This window comes from Mustela nivalis (assembly GCF_964662115.1).
Source record: "Mustela nivalis genome assembly, chromosome: 7".
In the NCBI taxonomy this organism is placed as follows: Eukaryota; Metazoa; Chordata; class Mammalia; order Carnivora; family Mustelidae; genus Mustela; species Mustela nivalis.
Genome location: NC_139026.1, coordinates 82,432,991 through 82,452,837, shown reverse-complemented (window position 1 = coordinate 82,452,837; position 19,847 = coordinate 82,432,991). Strand labels below are relative to the sequence as shown.

General features: G+C 37.8%; 1 protein-coding gene across 3 annotated transcripts in view; it reads right to left on the bottom strand.

Moving 5' to 3' along the window:
* Window positions 1–19,847, bottom strand: part of TMEM117 (transmembrane protein 117) — a 479,028-nt gene that overhangs the window by 387,051 nt on the left and 72,130 nt on the right. For 2 of the 3 annotated variants that reach the window (XM_082742289.1, XM_082742290.1), the window contains exon 3: window positions 3,635–3,767. The exons of the other annotated variant lie outside the window; for it this stretch is intronic. In XM_082742289.1, coding sequence (XP_082598415.1) covers window positions 3,635–3,767 — 133 coding nt within the window. The remainder of the gene's footprint in view (window positions 1–3,634; window positions 3,768–19,847) is intronic. 3 annotated transcript variants of the gene reach the window in all.

The following is a 19,847-nucleotide window of genomic DNA, read 5'->3' as shown; positions in this document are numbered from 1 at the left end:
GCGCCTGGGTGGCTCAGTGGATTAAAGCCTCTGCTTTCTGCTCAGGTCATGATACCGGGGTCCTGGGATTGAGTCCCGCATCGGGCTCTCTGCTTTGGCAGGGAGCCTGCTTCTTCCTCTCTCTGCTGCCTCTCTGCCTACTTGTGATCTGTCTGTCAAATAAATAAATAAATAATCTTAAAAAAAAAAAGATTGGCCTTAAGATACCTTGCTGAGGAGCGCCTGGGTGGCTCAATGGGTTAAAGCCTCTGCCTTCAGCTCGGGTCATGACATCGGGCTCTCTGCTCTCTGCTGTGAGGAGTCTGCTTCCTCCTCTCTCTCTGCCTGCCTCTCTGCCTACGTAATTTCTGTCTGTCAAATAAATAAATAAAATCTTTAAAAAAAAAAAAACATACCTAGCTGAATAGGAAGGAAATTTAAAAACAAAAACAAAAACAAAAAAACCTGGGGGTGGAGGGAGTCATTTAGAATTTTTTTTTTTTTAAGATTTTATTTATTTGACAGAGAGAGAGATCACAAATAGGCTGAGAGGCAGGCAGAGGGGGGCGGGGAGGAAGCAGGCTCCCTGCTGAGCAAAGAGCCCGATGTCATCCCAGGACCCTGAGATCGTGACCTGAGCCGAAGGCAGAGGCTTAACCCCCTGAGTCAGCCAGGCGCCCCAGAATCATTTTTAACCAAGAATCCCATCACTGTGGAAGAAAATGGCTGCATGTTTGTCACTCCAATGAGAACACCAGGAGCAGCCAACTTGACTCTTATCAAGTCAGTTCTGGCTAAAACTCTTGAGGTTCAGTCAGACAAATCTAGCGGTTTTGTTCTCTATAAGGAGGGATCAAAGTATTCTTAGCTGAACCTAAATTTACAACCAATCCTAAAATTGGGGGGGAAGGGGGAAAAAAGCAAATCATACTAGGGAATCCTCTTTGAAATCCTAAAAGAGCCACAAACCAGGAAACATTGGAATCGTCGATGCCAATCAAATTCATTGTAAAGAACCCAGGATTCTGGGGTGCCTGGTTGGCTCAGTCGTTTAAGCGTCTGCCTTCAGCTCAGGTCACGATCCTAGGGTCCTGGAATCAAGCCCCAAGTTGGGCTCCCTGCTTAGCCTGAAGCCTTCTTCTCCCTCTCCTGTTCCCTCTGTTCGTGTTCCCTCTTTCACTGTGCCTCTGTCAAATAAATAAATAAAATCTTAAAAAAAAAAAAAAAAGAATGCAGGATTGCAGGATTCTCCTCCACCTCCACCACCAGCAATCCACAGTCAGGACACTAGTCAGTCATAATAGCCACATGCCTATTCTATCCACAGCCTCTGGCTCCATCACTCACTCCCTGCCATACAAAGGAGAAGAAATGCTTCAGGTAACAGGGTGTTTCCTAAGAACCCCAAAAGCACAGCTGATTTTCCTAACACCTGATTTTCCTCCAATTTACATCCCTACTTAAAGTACTCACTAGTTAATGGCGCGTGTCATTAGAGCTGGTAATATATCTTTTATAAATGATAATGTAATTTTTTTATTAGTAGAACTAAACCACTTGTCCCTTGCTTTGAATTAAAAATTAAAAAGTGACCCCATTAAAATGTCCTCTCAGGAAAAGATTCTTCTGAACAAGGCTGAGACATATTGGTGAAGAATTCAAGAGTTAGTAAGAACATGGAATACTATGTTCAGTCTGAAAGTAAAAAAGAATCACTTTCAATTTTAGTTAAGACAGACACACATAAATTCTCTGATTTCCTGCATATACCTCCTACTTCTTTCCATTTTCAAACACAGCTTGAAAGATTAAAAATACAAAGAAAGACTAATACACTCACAGTGATTGAGTATCAGAATCAATCAGCAATCAACTCTATGCCAGCCTGAGAGCAGGAGGTATTACCAGAATTAACTACTTAATCGCTCAACTCCTTGTTTAATGTCTAAAGTAGAGACTGAATTATAATGTCACTCTACACAAGAGACAGACCATCTCTGGTCCTCAGTTTCCTGATCTGTAAAATGGAGGTAATAAAAATACCTATTGCTCGGGCTCACTGTGAGGTTTAACTGAGTACTGGTACTGAGGCTTAAGATCCTCTGTAAGACTGGTTTGATTATTAGCTATTGAGTGCTTTATAGTGTGCCAGGGATTACCTATTATTGAAATAATTTATTATTTTTAAATCTGCTTCTTTCTCAGAATAAATACTTCCAGTTAGCAAAAACCTCAGTAACTCCATACAACAACAAATATAAAGAATAAAAAAAGAATGAGAAAGGAAGTCAACTTCCAAGCAGAACCAATATTTCATATACTATTTTTAAGTAATATTTTAAGCAAGTGCTTAAAAAATGCAAGTTTTTTATGGGTCCCTTGCCCTTCTGGCCCCAGTGCTGAGTGCACAACGCCTCTCTGACAGACTTCCAGTTGTGTTGGGTAATTCCAAGAGGACCGTTACCCATTCTATTACTACAGGCACTGCACTAAGGCTGAGGCTTCTCCTGACTGGCCTGGGTTAGGGTCTGTGACTCCACCATTTAAAAAGTGACGCAGTAAATGGCATTATTTGAAATGTAAGAAATAATCACAAATAAAGCACGTCAGTAACTTCTCAAAGCCTGAACATTTGATCTAAATATCACATGCCTGAATTTATCCCTCTACTATTTATTTTCTTTAATGGTGGGGAAAAACAATAAAATGTTAATTGAGCTATCCCTCTCAGCAGTGAACAGTGCTGGCTAAAATCTATACACAACATCGAAACAACTGCACTCCAGAACTGACCGACAATCTTGCCTCGTCTACATTTAGAAGAAAATGGTATTACCTAGCTTTCCAATCTATTGGGGAGAATAGATGGAAACATTCCTTAGAAACTCTATCAGTACACAGCAATATCTACAGTGGTTTATTCTTGCCAGAAATCTAATTCTTAGTGCTATAAGATAAGCCATTCTCCTTGTAGTCTGTTCTTAAAACTTATCAAGAGCAAACCAAGAAAGCTACTAAACAAACAAAAAAAAAGAAAGAAAAGAAAAAATCCACAATCTCCTTGTTAGCACCTCTTCATGCCATGGTGATTTGATTAGTGATTTGATAAGTATAGATCACAACCCTGGATTTAATACAGGGTGGCCCACTTTTAAAATGACCCATTTATAACAATGGTCTCTCTGTTGGAACTGTCAAGAGAGTTAAAAAAGAAAAAAATGCCACCAGTATCAAAAAAGAAAAAAATGCCACCAGTATCAAACACCTTCATTTAACCAGGCATTGCAGAGCAATGGGATTGCAAATCTAGAGACCTTCATCTTGGGCCAGCTTTACTAACTGTAAGACAAGTCAATAAGATTTTCTGATTCTCACACTCTCTGGGACTGTACTGAAATCATCACCTGTCTCAAACGACCCTACAGAGAAGTCCTCAAGTAGAAGGAACACAAGATAAGTATCACACAGAACACTATAAGGCTCCTTAGAGAAAAGACTCTCAATGTCTCAGGGAAGAAAAATGCACAGATCATTCTTTATTTACAGTAGAATATTTGTGAAGAGTAAGGCTACTACAAACTAAAAATTTCTCTTTGAATTTTTACGAGTTTCAAACATAACACTCACCACAGTAGAAAGGGGAAAGATAACCTACCCCATGTTCCCATCCATTAGAAGAATCGTGTTGTATATGTGAGAAAATATGAAGAGAAACAGAATTGTGCTGAAGAACATTGTCATCCATGAGCCATGATCCTCTCGAAACATTTTTAAGCGGAGCAACTGACCTGCAATATAAGATATTATTAGAAATCAGTGTCCATCATGACTCACGATTTACACAGCTTTGCTTTCTTTTAGGGACTCTCTCTTATCTTGCTATATTCTGAGCTCTTTGCCACAGAATTACCTTGTGGGTCAAACGACTCTATTAATGTCCTTTCTGGTCCTTTGTCAATAAGTGATCATGAATGAAATCCAAGACAGCCTCCATATCATCCTGGAGCAAATAATACCAACATGAGTTAGGATAGTCCAGAGATCATTCATGATGCTGCACTGAGAACAAGAGGAATTAGGGCACGGCCCCCTGCTGCTTCCTGTTTCACTAATGTGTCTTTGGTTTCCGGCATCCTGAAACTACTTTGGGCAAATGGTAAAGACATTGCGTAAGTTCCACATAATTCCCTTTTGTCTCCATAAGCCCGCTCCCAGTAGGGACCAGAAAACAAAACCAAGGCAGACCCAATTATTGAAGGTACGTGGAAACTTAGAAGGAAAAATCCACTGTCTGTCATAAGATCCAAACACAGCCTCACCCTCAGCTAAAACACCCACACCTGCATACAGGTCTGTGCACAAGTGTGTGGGTTGAAGGGTTGGGGAGGGGGCAGCATGTACACATTACAGAGCTTGGTGTGGCTCCCAGCAAAAGGTTATTTCCACCCTGATGCCTACAATTCCCTTTACATAGATAAATGCTAGGATTAGAAAGAACGTTAAAATGCAAATATTTCAAGGAGGGAAAATGTGTATAGAGGAATACTAAAATAAACATTACTAATATCAGAATTAATGCAGAAACATTTCTTGATTTACAGGAGAGAAGAGAAATGAGAGCATTACTGTCCTGAAAGGTGAGAAAGATGACAAATGGTGGGAGTAAGAAACAAATGAACATAGGTCACCCTGGCTTCTCCTAAGATCAACTTTGTCTAGTAGGCTTATTCCCATTCCTGAGAAAGTTATCTAAGTAATGATAAGGGAGATGATACACATATATAAACTACAGTTAAAATAAAGTAAGCCTGAAATCCTATAATAGAATTTCTCACTAGAGAAAATATTCCCTTTTTATTCATGATATGTCAAATTTATGAAAAAGACATACATATTTCCATCTGGAAATTGTCTCTCTAGGGATAGACAGTAGCTCTCATGTAGGCTACTGAGGATAGAGAGAAATCTTTTAAGATTTAATTACTAAGTTTTTCTTGTACCTCACTTTTATTAAAATAGCACTTTAGGGGATGTCTGGGTGGCTCAGTGGATTAAAGCCTCTGCCTTCAGCTCAGGTCATGATCCCAGGGTCCTGGGATGGAGCCCAGCATCTGGCTGTCTGCTCAGCAGGGAGCCTGCTTCCCTTCCTCTCTCTGCCTGCCTCTCTGCCTACTGTGCTCTCTGTCTGTCAAATAATAAATAAAATCTTAAAAAAAAAATAGCACTTAAGGTTTCATTTGGAAACCAGAAACATTACCCTAGCCAAAATTTTAAATAGAATGGGGGAAAAAAAGGAGATTTGGTTACATCATCTGGTTTCTTGGCCTGTGCAAGAGAAGCAAAGGGCAAATCTGAAAGTCAGGGGGAGTGTTAATTTTAACTCGAAGAAGAATGTGGAAAGCTCTCCTGTTGAAGCAAACAACGCTAGCAGAGCAAATTACAACTTTACAGAACTTGCTGATTAACTGAATTAACAGTTATGGAAAACCAGAGATCTGCAAGTCTCCACACTGTACATTGTCAAGAATGTGATAAACAAAGATTAAGCACAGGATACCTGAGAGTAAAAAATCTCATGCCATAAATCTCATACTGTATATTATTCATTGTTGAGCAAAATATTGGATGTGTTCTGGTGATATGTGAGCCATGGTCCTAGGTACTCTAGAGATACAGCTGAGAGCAAGGCAGGAAGGTGTTTGAAGTCCATCATTGTTTGGGTGATTGATGAAAAGGTGATCTTATTTTAGACTCGGGGGCTGTCTTTGTTCAAGGTTCCCTTAGCTGCACGTCCTTTCAGCTTCAAACTAAGATTTATTTAATTCAGCAGTTTAGACTGAAGAACAGCAAAGATCAGCAATTAGAGTTCCTTGGAAATTTAAATGTGAATTTCCTTCTCAACATACGCATATGTCAAAAAAATTACTAATGGATGTACTTTAAAAGTCAAATCATAATGCTGGCGATTGAGGAGTGCTTTGCAAATAAAACATAGTAGATTAACTGTGCACTGGCTGAAATAACACAAAGTTAGTAAAAAGGGAACTGTGACAGTACCATTTATGCTGTCATTGCTAAGCTCATTGTCTGGCACTAATTTCAGTCATTAGAGTCATTAGAACAAAATGGCAGGTTAACATGGCCTGAAATTCACTTGCAACGCATAATAAAAGTGCTGCCATATATGAAGGACAGAACTGGTGTGGCTCCAGTGTTCAGTCAAATCACATTATGAAAATTCTCCATAACTTCCTTCAAGGTTAACTCACTGAGTGTCCATCCTATTGCTTGAAACACGTAGACATAGATTGCCATCAGTTGGCTGCTGGCCTAAGTGACTTCTCTTGCAAGCTAATCAAATCAGGAACCTCCGCGTTACCTAAAGATGTCACACAAAGATGGGCTGTCTTTGCCCTGTAGTATGAGTGTACATTTGGTCTGCCTGGGACAACAGTGGCTTATGACTGTTATCCTGACATAATTATTAATAAGGTCCCCTTCCTTTCTTAGTATTCTGGTTTGGGTAATAAATTATATGCCACCTTTTCTGTAGGTCACAGAATTCAGAATTTTTTTAATTTAATTTTATTTTATTTTATTTTAAGATTTTATTTATTTATTTGACAGAGAGAGATCACAAGCAGACAGAGAGGCAGGCAGAGAGGGAGAGAGGAGGAAGCAGGCTCCCTGCTGAGCAGAGAGCCCGATGTGGGACTCGATCCCAGGACCCCGGGATCATGACCTGGGCCGAAGGCAGCAGCTTAACCCACTGAGCCACCCAGGCGCCCTTCAGAATTTTTTTAAAGATTTTATTTATTTATTTGACAGACAGAGATCACATGTAGGCAGAGAAGCAGGCAGAGAGAGAGGAGGAAGCAGGCTCCCTAATGAGCAGAGAGCCCGATGCAGGCCTTGATCCCAGGACCCTGAGATCATGACCTGAGCCGAAGGCAAAGGCTTAACCCACTGAGCCACCCAGGCGCCCCACAAAATTCAGAATTTTTATCACACTTTCCCTTAGAGGAGTTTCAGTAAATAAGGGAAGACAGTCCTTATAGGTCAACAAGAGAAAAAGGGCAGTGCTGAGAAGGTGCTTACATTCCTGACAAGGTCATAAGTGACTTTTATTTTAATCATAGATATGTTTGTGAATATAAGTGTATATTTATGTTAGTAAAATGTATCTTGGATTGTAGGGATGATCACATATGATAAGGTCAAGGTAATTGGAAAATGAATCTTAGAACAGGCAGAAGCAGTAAGACAGTACGCAAGCCTATAGAGGTGTCAGAAGACACAGGGACTGGCTGTTACAAATGCTGGTTCAAGTCAAGTGATGGGCCCGAAAATCTCGGAATCTTTCCTAGATATACAGGGGCTTTAAGGCCAATAACATGTTATAAAATTCTAACAAGATTAATGTTCTAAAAACATATTTAAAAATATATAATGACCACACATATGTAGTGGAAAATTAAAAAAAAAAATAAAAGGCAAGTGTAATAGGGAGAATTAGGGGGAAACTGTTTGGTTTCTTGGGGGATTTTTGCCACGTGTTCTCATTGGCAAAAAAAAAAAAAGGAATATTTCCTTTCTACCTCACAACCAGACTTTTGTCCTATGTTCTGGGTACCTTTTGCTCAGGTGTGGTTCTCATGAGGAGGCCTAAAATAAAGAAATAAACAATCCCAGAGGAAAAGATGTAGAAGTGTCTGTGCTTTCACACAAGAGATAGGGGCAGACCTACTCCTGGGAATTTGTTAAAGAAAGGGGTTCATTAGAGCAAGGACTTCTAGATTCAGAGAGAATACCAGATTTTAGGCCTCCAAGGTGGGAGAACCTCATTTGGATTTAATTTCATGGATGCTGGTGAAAGCCAGCATCAAGGCTCATGGCATTCCAAGTCCGGTAAGGACACTGAGCGCTAGCTAATCCTAACCCTAATCCTAACCCTAACCCTAACCCTAAGGGCTATGACCAGTGGGGGTGATCACCTACTTCCATTAGGAACACAACAACCTGGGCAGGACACAGCTAGCTGTTGGAGGGGGTCATCGAGAGAACATGATCCCCAAGTGACCCTCAAGCCAACCTAAGCATTCAGAGGCTCCTGATCCTTTCTCCTGTTGTTGGATGCACGTTCTCCCCACCATTCCCAGGGTGGGAGCTGATTTTAATGGCACAATCTTGAGAGAGCAATGAATTGTTGAAACTGTCCAGACTGGCGGGAGGGGAGGGGTACCTGGGTGACTCAGTCATTAAGTGTCTGCCTTTAGCTCAGGTCATGATCCTGGGGTCCTGGGATCAAGCCTCACATCGGGTTCCTGCTCAGTGGGAAGCCAGCTTCTCCCTCTCCCACTATTTTCCCTCTCTCACAGTGTCTCTCTCTGTCAAATAAATAAATATAAATCTTAAAAAAAAAAAAAAAAAGGAAAGAAAACTGTGTAGATGGTATAAGCAACTGAACTCAGTTGAGGCCTCTATATGAATTTTTAAGACTGTGGTGGGCAAGTATGGAGATTTACTTGCCTTGTGACCACTGAAGGCATGCCTTGTGTGTGTACTCTTGTTATTAAAACTGCCACCTCCCAACTGGAAGGTGCCTGACTCCTTCTTCGGTCTCTCTTTGCCCTCCATGCGTTGGGACAGATGTCAGATTTTATTTGAGAAATTCCCAAGGTTGCAAACCAGCACCATCTTAAACAGTACACCATAGTGCCAAAGAGTGGGCCAAAGACCATCAACCAGGCAGCATTAGAAGAAGCAGGTTAACAGGTATATACAGACTGATAGATTTGTTTCCAGGACCCCTATAGTCTTAGGACTATTTGAAACTTTACTGATTAAAAAAAAAGGTAAGGTGATAAATTACTGGTATTATACTCTCTGCTCACCTTGGTAAGAGGAATCAGAGCAAGATTTATATAATATAGAGGAAAAACTGTGGCATTACCACATAAGACCCTGACCGGGAAATATAAAAGGACTAATGAAGGTGGCACTTTCCTCAGGAGAACTTTAAACTGAAATTAATACCACTATCCATTAAAGCTCCTGCTCCAAAATCTCCTATATATGATGTGGCCAGCCATAAGTACAATGTATATTTGCATGCATGTAATGGATACAAATGTAAGACAAATATGTAATCTACAACTCATTAAAATTTTTAATTTGTTGAGGTCAAAAGTGGTCAAAGTTGGAATAGCAGGCATTCGCATGCCATTACGAAGGTTCTTTGTTGCAAATAACAGAGAGGGAAGGAAGGGAGGAAGGAAAGAATAAACAGAGGGGAGGGAGGAAGGGAGGGGGAGGAGGGAAAGGAAGAGAAGAGAAAAGACAAAACTAAAAACCAGCTTAAATTATAAGGAGTCTTTATTTACTGCCTTCTCGTATTTTCTAGTGAACATGTTTGCTCCTTGAAAAAAAAACTCCTCCTAAACATATATGTTCAGAAGATAATGTAGATTTACTTTAACTAAAGAAACAAAATGACTTCAAGCAAGGTTTGATCCAGCACTCAAACAATATAACGAAGGTTGGATTTATCTCCATTTCCCAGCTTGATTTCTTCAAAGTGGGGTACCGTCATAGCCAGCTCCTCCAACATGTTCAGACATACCTTCTGTAGTCCCAAGATGACTATAGCAATCCTGAGTAATATGTTTTCATCTTTGTCCAGGGAGGAAAACGTAATGCTTCTGCCCCACTAGTTCTAAGGAAAGTTATATGATTCACCCTCATTGAGCTTATTTGGGTTCTGAATCAATCACCATTGGCACAGTTAGGACAAGCACTGATTAGCAAAGTCTATGTCATATGCTAATTGTTAGAGTCAGGTTAAGTTAATTACCTAGTACTACATTGATGCACAAATGTAAATCAAGTACGGCAAATGTTGTTGAAAATGGCAGAACCATAGACGGAAGATCCCTGGTCCTTGAGTCACTGCTTAGAACAAAGATACCTGCTATGTTTCGGCTTTATATGAGTGAGAAATTCAATTAAGATGCACTCATTATATATTCTAGAGATTTTTATTACTGAAGCTAAGATTACCTTATCAGATATAAGATGACCAATGGATCAAAGGCCCAGAAGGCAAAAAAAGGGAGAGTCCAAATAGAATCTTTATTTCCTAGTCTTTCTTTATATCCTTAGTACTCAGCAGACTATATCATAAAATATCTGCATTAAATTAAATTCTGATGGGACAGATTCTAGAAGGAAAATTAAGACCTGCCCACAAGAAAGGGTACACATTTTCCAAAAGGAAAATTCTGCAAGTAAAATACGGGGGAAAATATAGCTTGTTGGCAAGCTCACACAGCTCACACAGCTCAACCTCAGAACACCTAACACCCAGGACTTTGTATAATTCATTGTCTACTTGCGTGTGCCACATTCATCCATAACTGCAACACAGTGAGGACCATATTTGTCTTCTTCCCTACTGGTATACCATGGCACTGGCAGATAGCATGTCTTAGATAAATATTTGTCCAATTGCTAAATAATGAAGGGACACAATACCATATACAGCAACAGTGTACAAATGAACAAAAAAAAAAACTAAAAACATTCTACCATATGGCCAAAATCGTGTATCTCTGCAGATCCGGCAATCAAACCCACCCTCTGTGCCACATGGAACCCACCAGTTCTTTGACCTTCACCTCCTCCACATTTTCTTGCTATCTATTAGCCACCTCCTGAGCTCTACTTCTTTCTATTTAGCATGAAAGTTCTCTTTCCCTATCTAACTCTGTTTCCTCAACACCCTCCCTTCCTGTGCACCCCATATTTGTCTTATGCTTGCCCTGTAAAACCCCAACTGATTCAACACTATAGTTTGCTTTCTCTGATTTCAGCAAACTGTGAAAAAAAGTTGCAAGAGTAGATTACTAAACCACTACATAATCACGATGCCAATTTCAGCAGCTACTGCGGTACTGCACATTAATAGTTTCCCGTGTACTTGTCGATCTCTTCCCTATTCTTCCCAGCATCCATTTCAAATTTTATCTCATAGCCCCTACTAAGCCTCTTTCACTCTCAGAATATGACCTTGGCCCAACTACAAGGAAATATTGATGCCACCAAACATGATTTCCTTCAACTTCCTGGTCACTCACATGCATCTGCTTATCTATCCTCACTTCCTTCCCTTGTTTCTCAGAGGACGCAATGCTCATCTCACAAAAGGACCTACTTGTGTCTTCTTAAAACCATACCCTTCCCACTTTGGGGGCCTTGGTCCATCAGCCGTCCTTTCTCTCCTTTGTATTTCGAATCTCTCTCTCTCTCTCTCCTGGTTCTCTTCCCTCTGCCTCTAAAGCCTCTTAAGCCCATCCTAAAAGCAGTGCTTTCTTGACCCCATGTTCTTGAACTGTCATCCATTTTTCCTCCCTTGTATTCCAGATTTTGAGAAAAATAATACACATCATGCCCACTCCCGGAGATCTCACTTGCAATGCAAAGATTCTCCTGAAATTGTTCTGGCAAGTGTTAAAGTGTTAAATTGTTTCCCACATTGCCAAATCCAGTAGAAACATATTGCCTGTTAACTTACAGGACATCTTGTCTGCATCTGACAGAGCACTTGTTCATGCTTGTCCATTTTGACACTAACTTCCTTGGCTTCTTGAATACCAAATATTCCTTGTTCTTTTTCTACTTTCCTGATTATTCTCAGTCACCTTTTTGGGCATCTCTTCCTCTACTTGTCCCATAAATGATGATGTTCCCCATGGTCCATCCTCAGTTTTCACCTTTCTTGTATCACTACATGATGTCATCCACTGTTGTGGGTTTAATATCTGATATCTCCAGCATAAACTGTTCCTCTGAAGCTTCAGATGGAGTCACCTGCTCACTCTCCCCTGGAAAGCTCTAGTGCCAATTCAAACTTAGTATACAAAAATGTATTCCAAATCTCCACCCCTACCTCCAATCTGACCCTTTCTATCCCTAAATCCAATCCTATTTCTGAGTTTACCATCTTGTGATTTTCAGCGTTACTTAAGATAAATTCCATTCTTGGTCTTTTTTTCCTGCACATCTGCCATTTTGATCAGTAGTCACATTATTTTATGATCTTATAACCATACCCTTCTCTCATAATTTGGGTTCTCATTACATCCCTTTGGGAATCTTACAACAACATAACTGGTCTTCCTCACTCCAACCTTTTCCATTCCCTATCCAACCTCCATACAGCTAATAGATCTAACTGAAATGCAACTGTGGTCACATTGTTCCTTCACTTAAAATCAATGGTCATCATTCCCCCATTGTAATTCAAGCTCCTCAGTGTGGTATAGAGGGTGTTGCTTGATTTGACCCAAGTTTTCCTCTCCTTTCTCACCATTACCTACTCTCCACTCTAGTTCCATCAACACCGAACAGATTTCAGCTTCTTATGCTCATGCTGAACCTCTGCCTGGAATACTCTACCTTCTCCAGCTGTTGACTAACTCCTCCATTTCCTACAGGCCTTAACAAGCAGGTCAGAGATGATCTCTTCTAAATAGTAATTTTCATTAGAGTCATAGCCAGAAAGAATTTATAGGAAGTACTCTTTCAAGAAGTAATAAGTTAACCTCCAGTGCAGACAAGAAAGAATGGCCACTAGCCAGGTATAGTTTAAAGGGTTGGATTACGTGACTTTTAAGATCCTGTCCAACTCTAGGGTTGTAGGTTTTGTTTAGTCAGTGAGAGATTACTGTAGTCTGCTCCCTCAAAATACTTTAAATTAAAAAGGGAAATCCTTACCTACTGAAAGAAAAAGAGGAAATGTTGCTCCTTATGTTTCCTCTATCATCGTATGTTTCCTCTATCATCGTATGCCTCTCTAATGAGAATAAATAAATAAATAAAGTAACACACTGATAAGATTCCTTAAAGGCCAAGTTAATATTTAACTCTTTTTATGAGAACACTTGACAATGATGTAAATCCTATTTCTTATGTCTAGAATAAGACAATAAAGGATAAAAGGAAACTGGATTAGAGCATTTCAATATTAACTGAACTTCACTTCCAATCAGAATAAAATAAGTATAGGAAATATTCACGGGTGATTTGTGTTAATTTCTAGTTTATAGGAACATGACATATGAATTTTTTTTTTTTACAATTTGCTAATTGAAAAATGGCAACAGAATAAAAATAACTAAAATAAGACAATCCATGGATGGAACATCAAGAAATAAAATTACCTAACAAAACACACCAGAATATCATCAGGGGGAAAGGATGTTCTAGTTAAACAAATGTAGCATTATATAAAGTACAAGATCATAAAACTTTTGTACCCTAAGGATGCCATTCTACTAATATTCAGATCAAGTCTTGTTATTCAGTGTACAAAGAGAATTTAAAAAACGTTGAATAGATGCTTTTTCTTCACATTAAGAGTAGGAACTTACACATAAAATGTTTGTTATCACTGAATTTGAAAGAACCAAATATTAAGAATTAAAATATAATCCCATAGAATACTGCAAGTATGTATTATAATATGTAATTCAAAAGAGGTTCTAAAAAAAATAAAAAATAATAAGACTATGGTTAGTTAGATACCCAGCATAAATAATAGTGTTTTCATCCCTAGAATGTAACGTCAACTTCAGAAGTGTATGTATTACAAACTTTTAGTAAAATATATATCTACTAAATAAACACATGTTGACATAAATAATTCTCCACAGAAAATAAAAGTAATAAACTTTCCATTTTACTGAGTTGAAATATTTTACTGTAATAACATGGCTTTTTCCTTTAGAACATTCTTAGAATTAACTGACCTAAATTGCTTATTATTGCTCAAGATGAAAAAGTATGATCCCAAAATGAAAGTAAAGTATTCATTTATTATTATCTATGACTTTTCCTATTAAGGAAAAAATAGCTAATAATATATATACATATTGAATATTATAAAATTCTTTAATTGTAATGAAGTCAATTTGTTTTATATCTTCCAGACTTGTACAGGTGAAATCACCCTAAATAGCATTTTTAAGATCCAAACCCATCAAAAAAGAAAAAATTTATAAAATACGTTCTGAAATCTTAGAGGATGTAGTTATTATCACAATTTGTACTTCAAATGAGCAAAGGGATAGAAAATGTAGCTCCCTATTCTTAAAAATATTAACATAATCACTATTATTAACAAATTTTTGTCATCATTATATTGATATCAGTTTTGAAAATCAATAATAGATTTCTAAAATAAGTTTTCATTTAATTTCAGGCATTCTATTAATCCATGTAAAAAGGAAACACTGAATTGGCAAGACTAATCTCCTATTGGCTGATCCATGGTTTGAAGCAATCGTAATCAATCACAGGTAACTGTCCACGGGACTTGGACACTAGCTCCTGATCAGAGATGGAGTAAAGGGTACAAGAGAATCTGGTCCTCCCACAACCATAAATGCTAGGAAAGCAAAACCAGGCCAGAGGTGAAAATTTTAATATTTCTATTATTTGCTTTCATGTATCCAGATATCTTTGACTCTTCCTTTCTATTTTGAACTTGGTTTTCATTCATAGTTTCCCATAAGTCCTCTGACTCTTTCAGACTGGTGTCTTGTACTTGCAAACTTGCTATTTTCTCTTCCCATTCCATTTTTAAACTTACTAAAGAAAGATATTAAAAATTCATAACCGGTTTCCACTTCCATATGTAAGACACGTGGAAATCATCACTTCATCCTAACAACAAGTACCAAGCTGAGGAGATTTTAAAATGAACAACTCTCCTAGGACCTATAAGAGAGATGAGGATACGGGGCAGACTACTGCCCCTCAAGACTGGAGAGACAGACAGGCAAATAGAAGGAGCTTACCAGAGCAGAAACTCGCAAGTGAAAATTGCCTTGGGAATCAGTGCTGCAGTAGGAAAACTTGAACTGTAATAAACAAATTGCTAGAGGCTCAGTGTAGAAGCTAAAAACTTCCAGGAAGACACAGTCATAGAGGCCTTATGTTTTTGTAATTTTTACCTCTAGAAGCTCAACCAAGGTCCTATAGTAAACACTGGAGAAACCTGCTGAGGTTCTCTCTCAAGGTTTCTGACCTGGATGAAAAGGTCAGCCTACTCTAGCCATTCTCTCCCAATTAAAGTGGCAGAGAGGTATTAAGAAGTACTTCTGAAGTTCATAATCCAGAAGTATAGTTTCACTAAAGACTGAGACCTAATCATAGGACTATCGAACACTTCTTCTCCACCCCCACTTCCTCACCACCACATTGCTAAAGCACTCCCCTTACATGGTACATCACGTTTGGTTGTCAAAAAATACAAAGAATATTAAAAGGAAAACAAAAAACAACATTTGAAGAGGCAAAGCAAGCACTGGAAACTGACATAGCAATGATGTTAGAATTATCACACCAGGAATTTAAAATAATGATTAATAAGCCAAGGGCTCTAATGGATAAAGTAGATAGCATGCAAGAACAGGTAGGAAATGTAAGCAGAGAGATGGATTTCCTAAGAAAGAAGCAAAAAGAAATGCGGGAGACAAACACTGTAACAGAAATTAAGAATGCTTTTGATGGGCTTACTAGTAGGCTAAACGTGATGAAGAAAGAATCCCTGAACTTAAAGACATCTCAACAGAAATCTCTAAAAATGAAAACTAAAGAGAAAAAAGACCAAACAAGGTAGAAAGTCTATGGGACAACTAGAAAAGATATAACATATATGTAACACGAAGACTAGAAGAAGAAAAAGAAAAAGGAACAAGAGAAATATTTGAAAAATAGTGACAGAGAATTTCCCTAAATTAATGTTCAATATCAAATAACAGATCTGAGAAGCTCAAGAAACACCAAGCAGGATAAATGCAGAACAAAACAAAACTCTGCATTTAGGTATATCATTTTCAAGCTACAGAAAATCAAAGACAAAGAAAAAAAACCTTGAAGAACCAGAGGGAAAACCTTCCATTTTGAGGAACAGTGAGTGATAAGAACTACATCTAACTTCTCAAAAACATGGATGCAAAAAGACAGTGATGGGAAAGGTTTTAAATGTTGAGAGAAAAAAATTCACTAACATAGAATTCTATACTGTGTGAAACTATCCATTAAAAGTAAAGAAGAAATAAAGACTTTCTCAAACAAGTAAAAACTAGTGGAATTTGTTGTCAGTAGTCCAGCCTTGCAAGAAATGTTTAAAGAGGGCGCCTGGGTGGCTCAGTTGGTTGGACGACTGCCTTCAGCTCAGGTCATGATCCTGAAGTCCCGGGCTCGAGTCCCACATCGGGCTCCCAGCTCCATGGGGAGTCTGCTTCTCCCTCTGACTTCTTCGCTCATGTTCTCTCTCACTGTCTCTCTCTCAAATAAATAAATAAAATCTTTAAAAAAAAAAAAAAAAGATGTTTAAAGAAGGTGTGCCTGGGTAGTAGCTCAGTCAGGTAAGCATCCAGCTCTTGATTTCAGCTCAGGCCATGAGGTCAGGGTCATAAAATCCAGCCCCGTATCAGGCTCTGCCCTCAACAGTGAGTCTGTTTGAGATTCTCTCTCCCCTCTCCTTCTGCCCCATCCCCCTTCTCATGTGCTCTCTCTAACATAAATAAATAAATCTTTTTTTTTTTTTTAAAGGAAAAAAGACATGATAAAAGAAGTTCTTTGGAGAAGAGGAAAAACTATAGGTCAGAAACTTAGAACTACACAAGAAAGGATGAGTATCAAAGACAGAAGAAGTGAAGTTAAAATAAAAGCTTTTTATTCTCTTACTTTTAATTGATCTAACAGATAAGTCTGTTCAAAATAATAATAGCAACAGTGTATTCAAGTATGTCTATATCTCAAGAAGTATATATATATGCTTCTGTATGTATATATGTATATATGACATGAAGGACAGCAATGACAGAGGGACAGGAGAAACAATTAGGATTACTTTGTTATTACAAAGCACCCTACCTATAAAGTAATATAGTGTTATTTGAAAGTGGATTGAATTAGTTGTAAATATATACTACAAACTCTAGGGCAATGACTAAATATATTTTTAAATGCTAGCTGATATACTAAGGAAATAGAGAAAATGGAATCATATAAAATAGTGCCCGGTTAGGCAGCATCAGAGAAGCCTAGTGTAAGGCTAATGTAGCCCCACTACCCTGCTTCTGAGTATTCTATCTGAGGCACCAGAAAGGGCAAGGTTTTGCTTCTCTGCTTGGTAAGCACACAGACTATCTCAGGGCCTGTGTGAACATCAGTGCCCTTTCCCCATTCTCCTTTTTGCATAGTTCTTTCCCTCGCTATCGTGGTTCGCTTATATGCATGTGTTGATCATACGTCACTTGAAGACTGAAGGCGTATCTGCTGGTCTCTGGAATTACTTCTCTGTGCTCTGCTCTCCTCTCTAGTACCTGCTCTGAGTTCTGCCTCAGCCTCTCCACACACCCAACTCTGTCTCCTCAACCCACAGAAATGCCAGCCTCTGTCTGATGTCTTCCTTCCTGCATGGAAGTTGGGAAACTCTCTCCAGGAAGCAAGCTGGGGTAACTGTAGGCCTCACTTGTGTTAAAAAATAAAGAAAAGATCTTAAAATCAGGCAGGGAAGTCAGACTACTTCAAAGCAACATTCATACTGACAGACTACTTCCCCACAGTAATAAAGCATGCCATAAAACAGGGCTTAAAAGTACAATCAACCTAGAATTATGTTCCTAGTGCAAATATCCAATATAATGAAGGCAACTGTTTGAAGGCATCAAAGAGCAAACAAGGCAGCCAAGATTTAAAGGGTCAAGATCCTTGAAGGAAGAAAAATGCACTAAATGAGCTGCTTTTTCCCTAGGAAGATTTGCTGATTTTCATTGTGGGACACAGGGACCACATGGAAAACCGTGACTTAGAGTTTGAGGCAGTCCGAGTGGGTCAGACAGACAGAAATTCAAATTCAGGGTTTCCAATATAAACAAGACATGAAGAATCAAATGTCAAAATATCAGAAAAAGGGAAACCCCAAAAATGAGCCCAAACCTCTAACATAATTCCCCACAGAGCATTTGCTGACACCTAAACTATGTAGGTTAGAGTTCAAACCAAGCAAAGAACAGCTGATAAGAGAATAAAAATAAGTATAGATTTTAGCAGTCTCATGATGCTTAGGAAACAAAAAATGGAAATCAGGAAGTAGTAGAAGAACTGTGAGCAAAGTCTGTGGTATCAGTTATGACACATGAAGGACTATACCCTAGAAGTAAGGACAAACCAGAAACAGACCAACCCAAAGAAAGCCTGAAGCCCATTTCTATCTGCTTACCAGGAGAAAAATTAAACTTTCCCTAGGGAAGATCATCATGAACCTCTAAAGGTTTTCACATATTATTTCTGATATTTAAGTTAAAAAAAAAAAAAAGAAGAAGGCATAGAAGGAAACAAGACAAGAGAACTTACTAAAAACCAAGAGGGGGCAAAAAATATAAACAGACTCATTGATGATGAACATACTGCAGTTCTAAGACACAGAAGTCAAAATAACTATAATTAATATGGTCCAGAAAATAGATGAGATTATGAATTTTACCAAAGAACCAAACACTATTTTTGAAAATCAACTGGAATATCTCGACCTGAAAAATAAAAGAAATTAATAACCACAGATTTAATAGAAGTTACATATGTACATACTATGTGATTCCAGTTATGTAAATTTCTAGAAAATGCAAACTAAACAGAACAGTAATTGCCTAAATGTGTGAAGGGATGGGAGAAAGGGATTACCAAAGCTCATGCAGAAACTTTTATCTTGATTGTGGCAACAGATGGGTACATATGTCAAAGTTTATAAAACTATATAGTCATATATAAATAAAACTATATATAGTTAAATATATATAGTATGTAAATTATACCTCCAAAGAGTTACTTATAATTAAGATAAAATAATACTATCTTTTAGGATTTAAAACACATGGAATTTAAACTTAAATAGATCAAAAGATAGCAAAAGTCAAAGTTAAAAGCTGTAAAGTTCTTGTAAATTGTTGGCAATATTAATTAAAGATAAACTACAGTAAGTCAGTTATGTGTTTTACTTTCCAGGATAATCACTAAAAGAATAAAAATATGTATAACTGACAAAGTAATAGAATGAAAATATATATATAAATATTAATAATTTATCTTTATATAATATATTAATTATTATACAATTATTTTAATTATATAAATATATTAAATTATATAATTTAAATAAATAATAATTTATCCAAAGAAAAGCAAAGAGGAGGAAAAAAATAACTTAGGAAAGATAAGGCAAACCAAAAGCTAGCACAAAACAAAATGCTAGATTTAAACACAAATATATTGGTAATTAATAAGTGAAAATAGACTAAATATTCCACTTAAAAGACAACTGTCACAAAGATTTTTTTTTATTTTCAGAAAAACAGTATTCATTATTTTTTCACCACACCCAGTGCTCCATGCAATCCGTGCCCTCTATAATACCCACCACCTGGTACCCCGACCTCCCACCCCCCCATCACAAAGATTTTTAAGAATTTTTAAAGCATAAAAATTGAGAGAGTATATCCTCTATATACTTTTATTTAAAAACCTTCTACAGGTTGCACTTCAAGGAAAATAAACCTGACTCCAGAAATGACCTCTATAGATATACCTGAGACAAAAAAGAATGGTGAGAAAAGAAATTGATCAACATTATCAAATCTAAACAAATATCACTTGTATAAAATAATAAAAATGTGAATGTCTACTTTGTGGGTTAAAAAAGAACTAGAATACTGAACAACAATTTCATATAAGTAAGAGGAGGTTGATCTAGTTAAAATGTTCTAAGGAATTTGGGAAGTAATTAAGACACTGGTTAG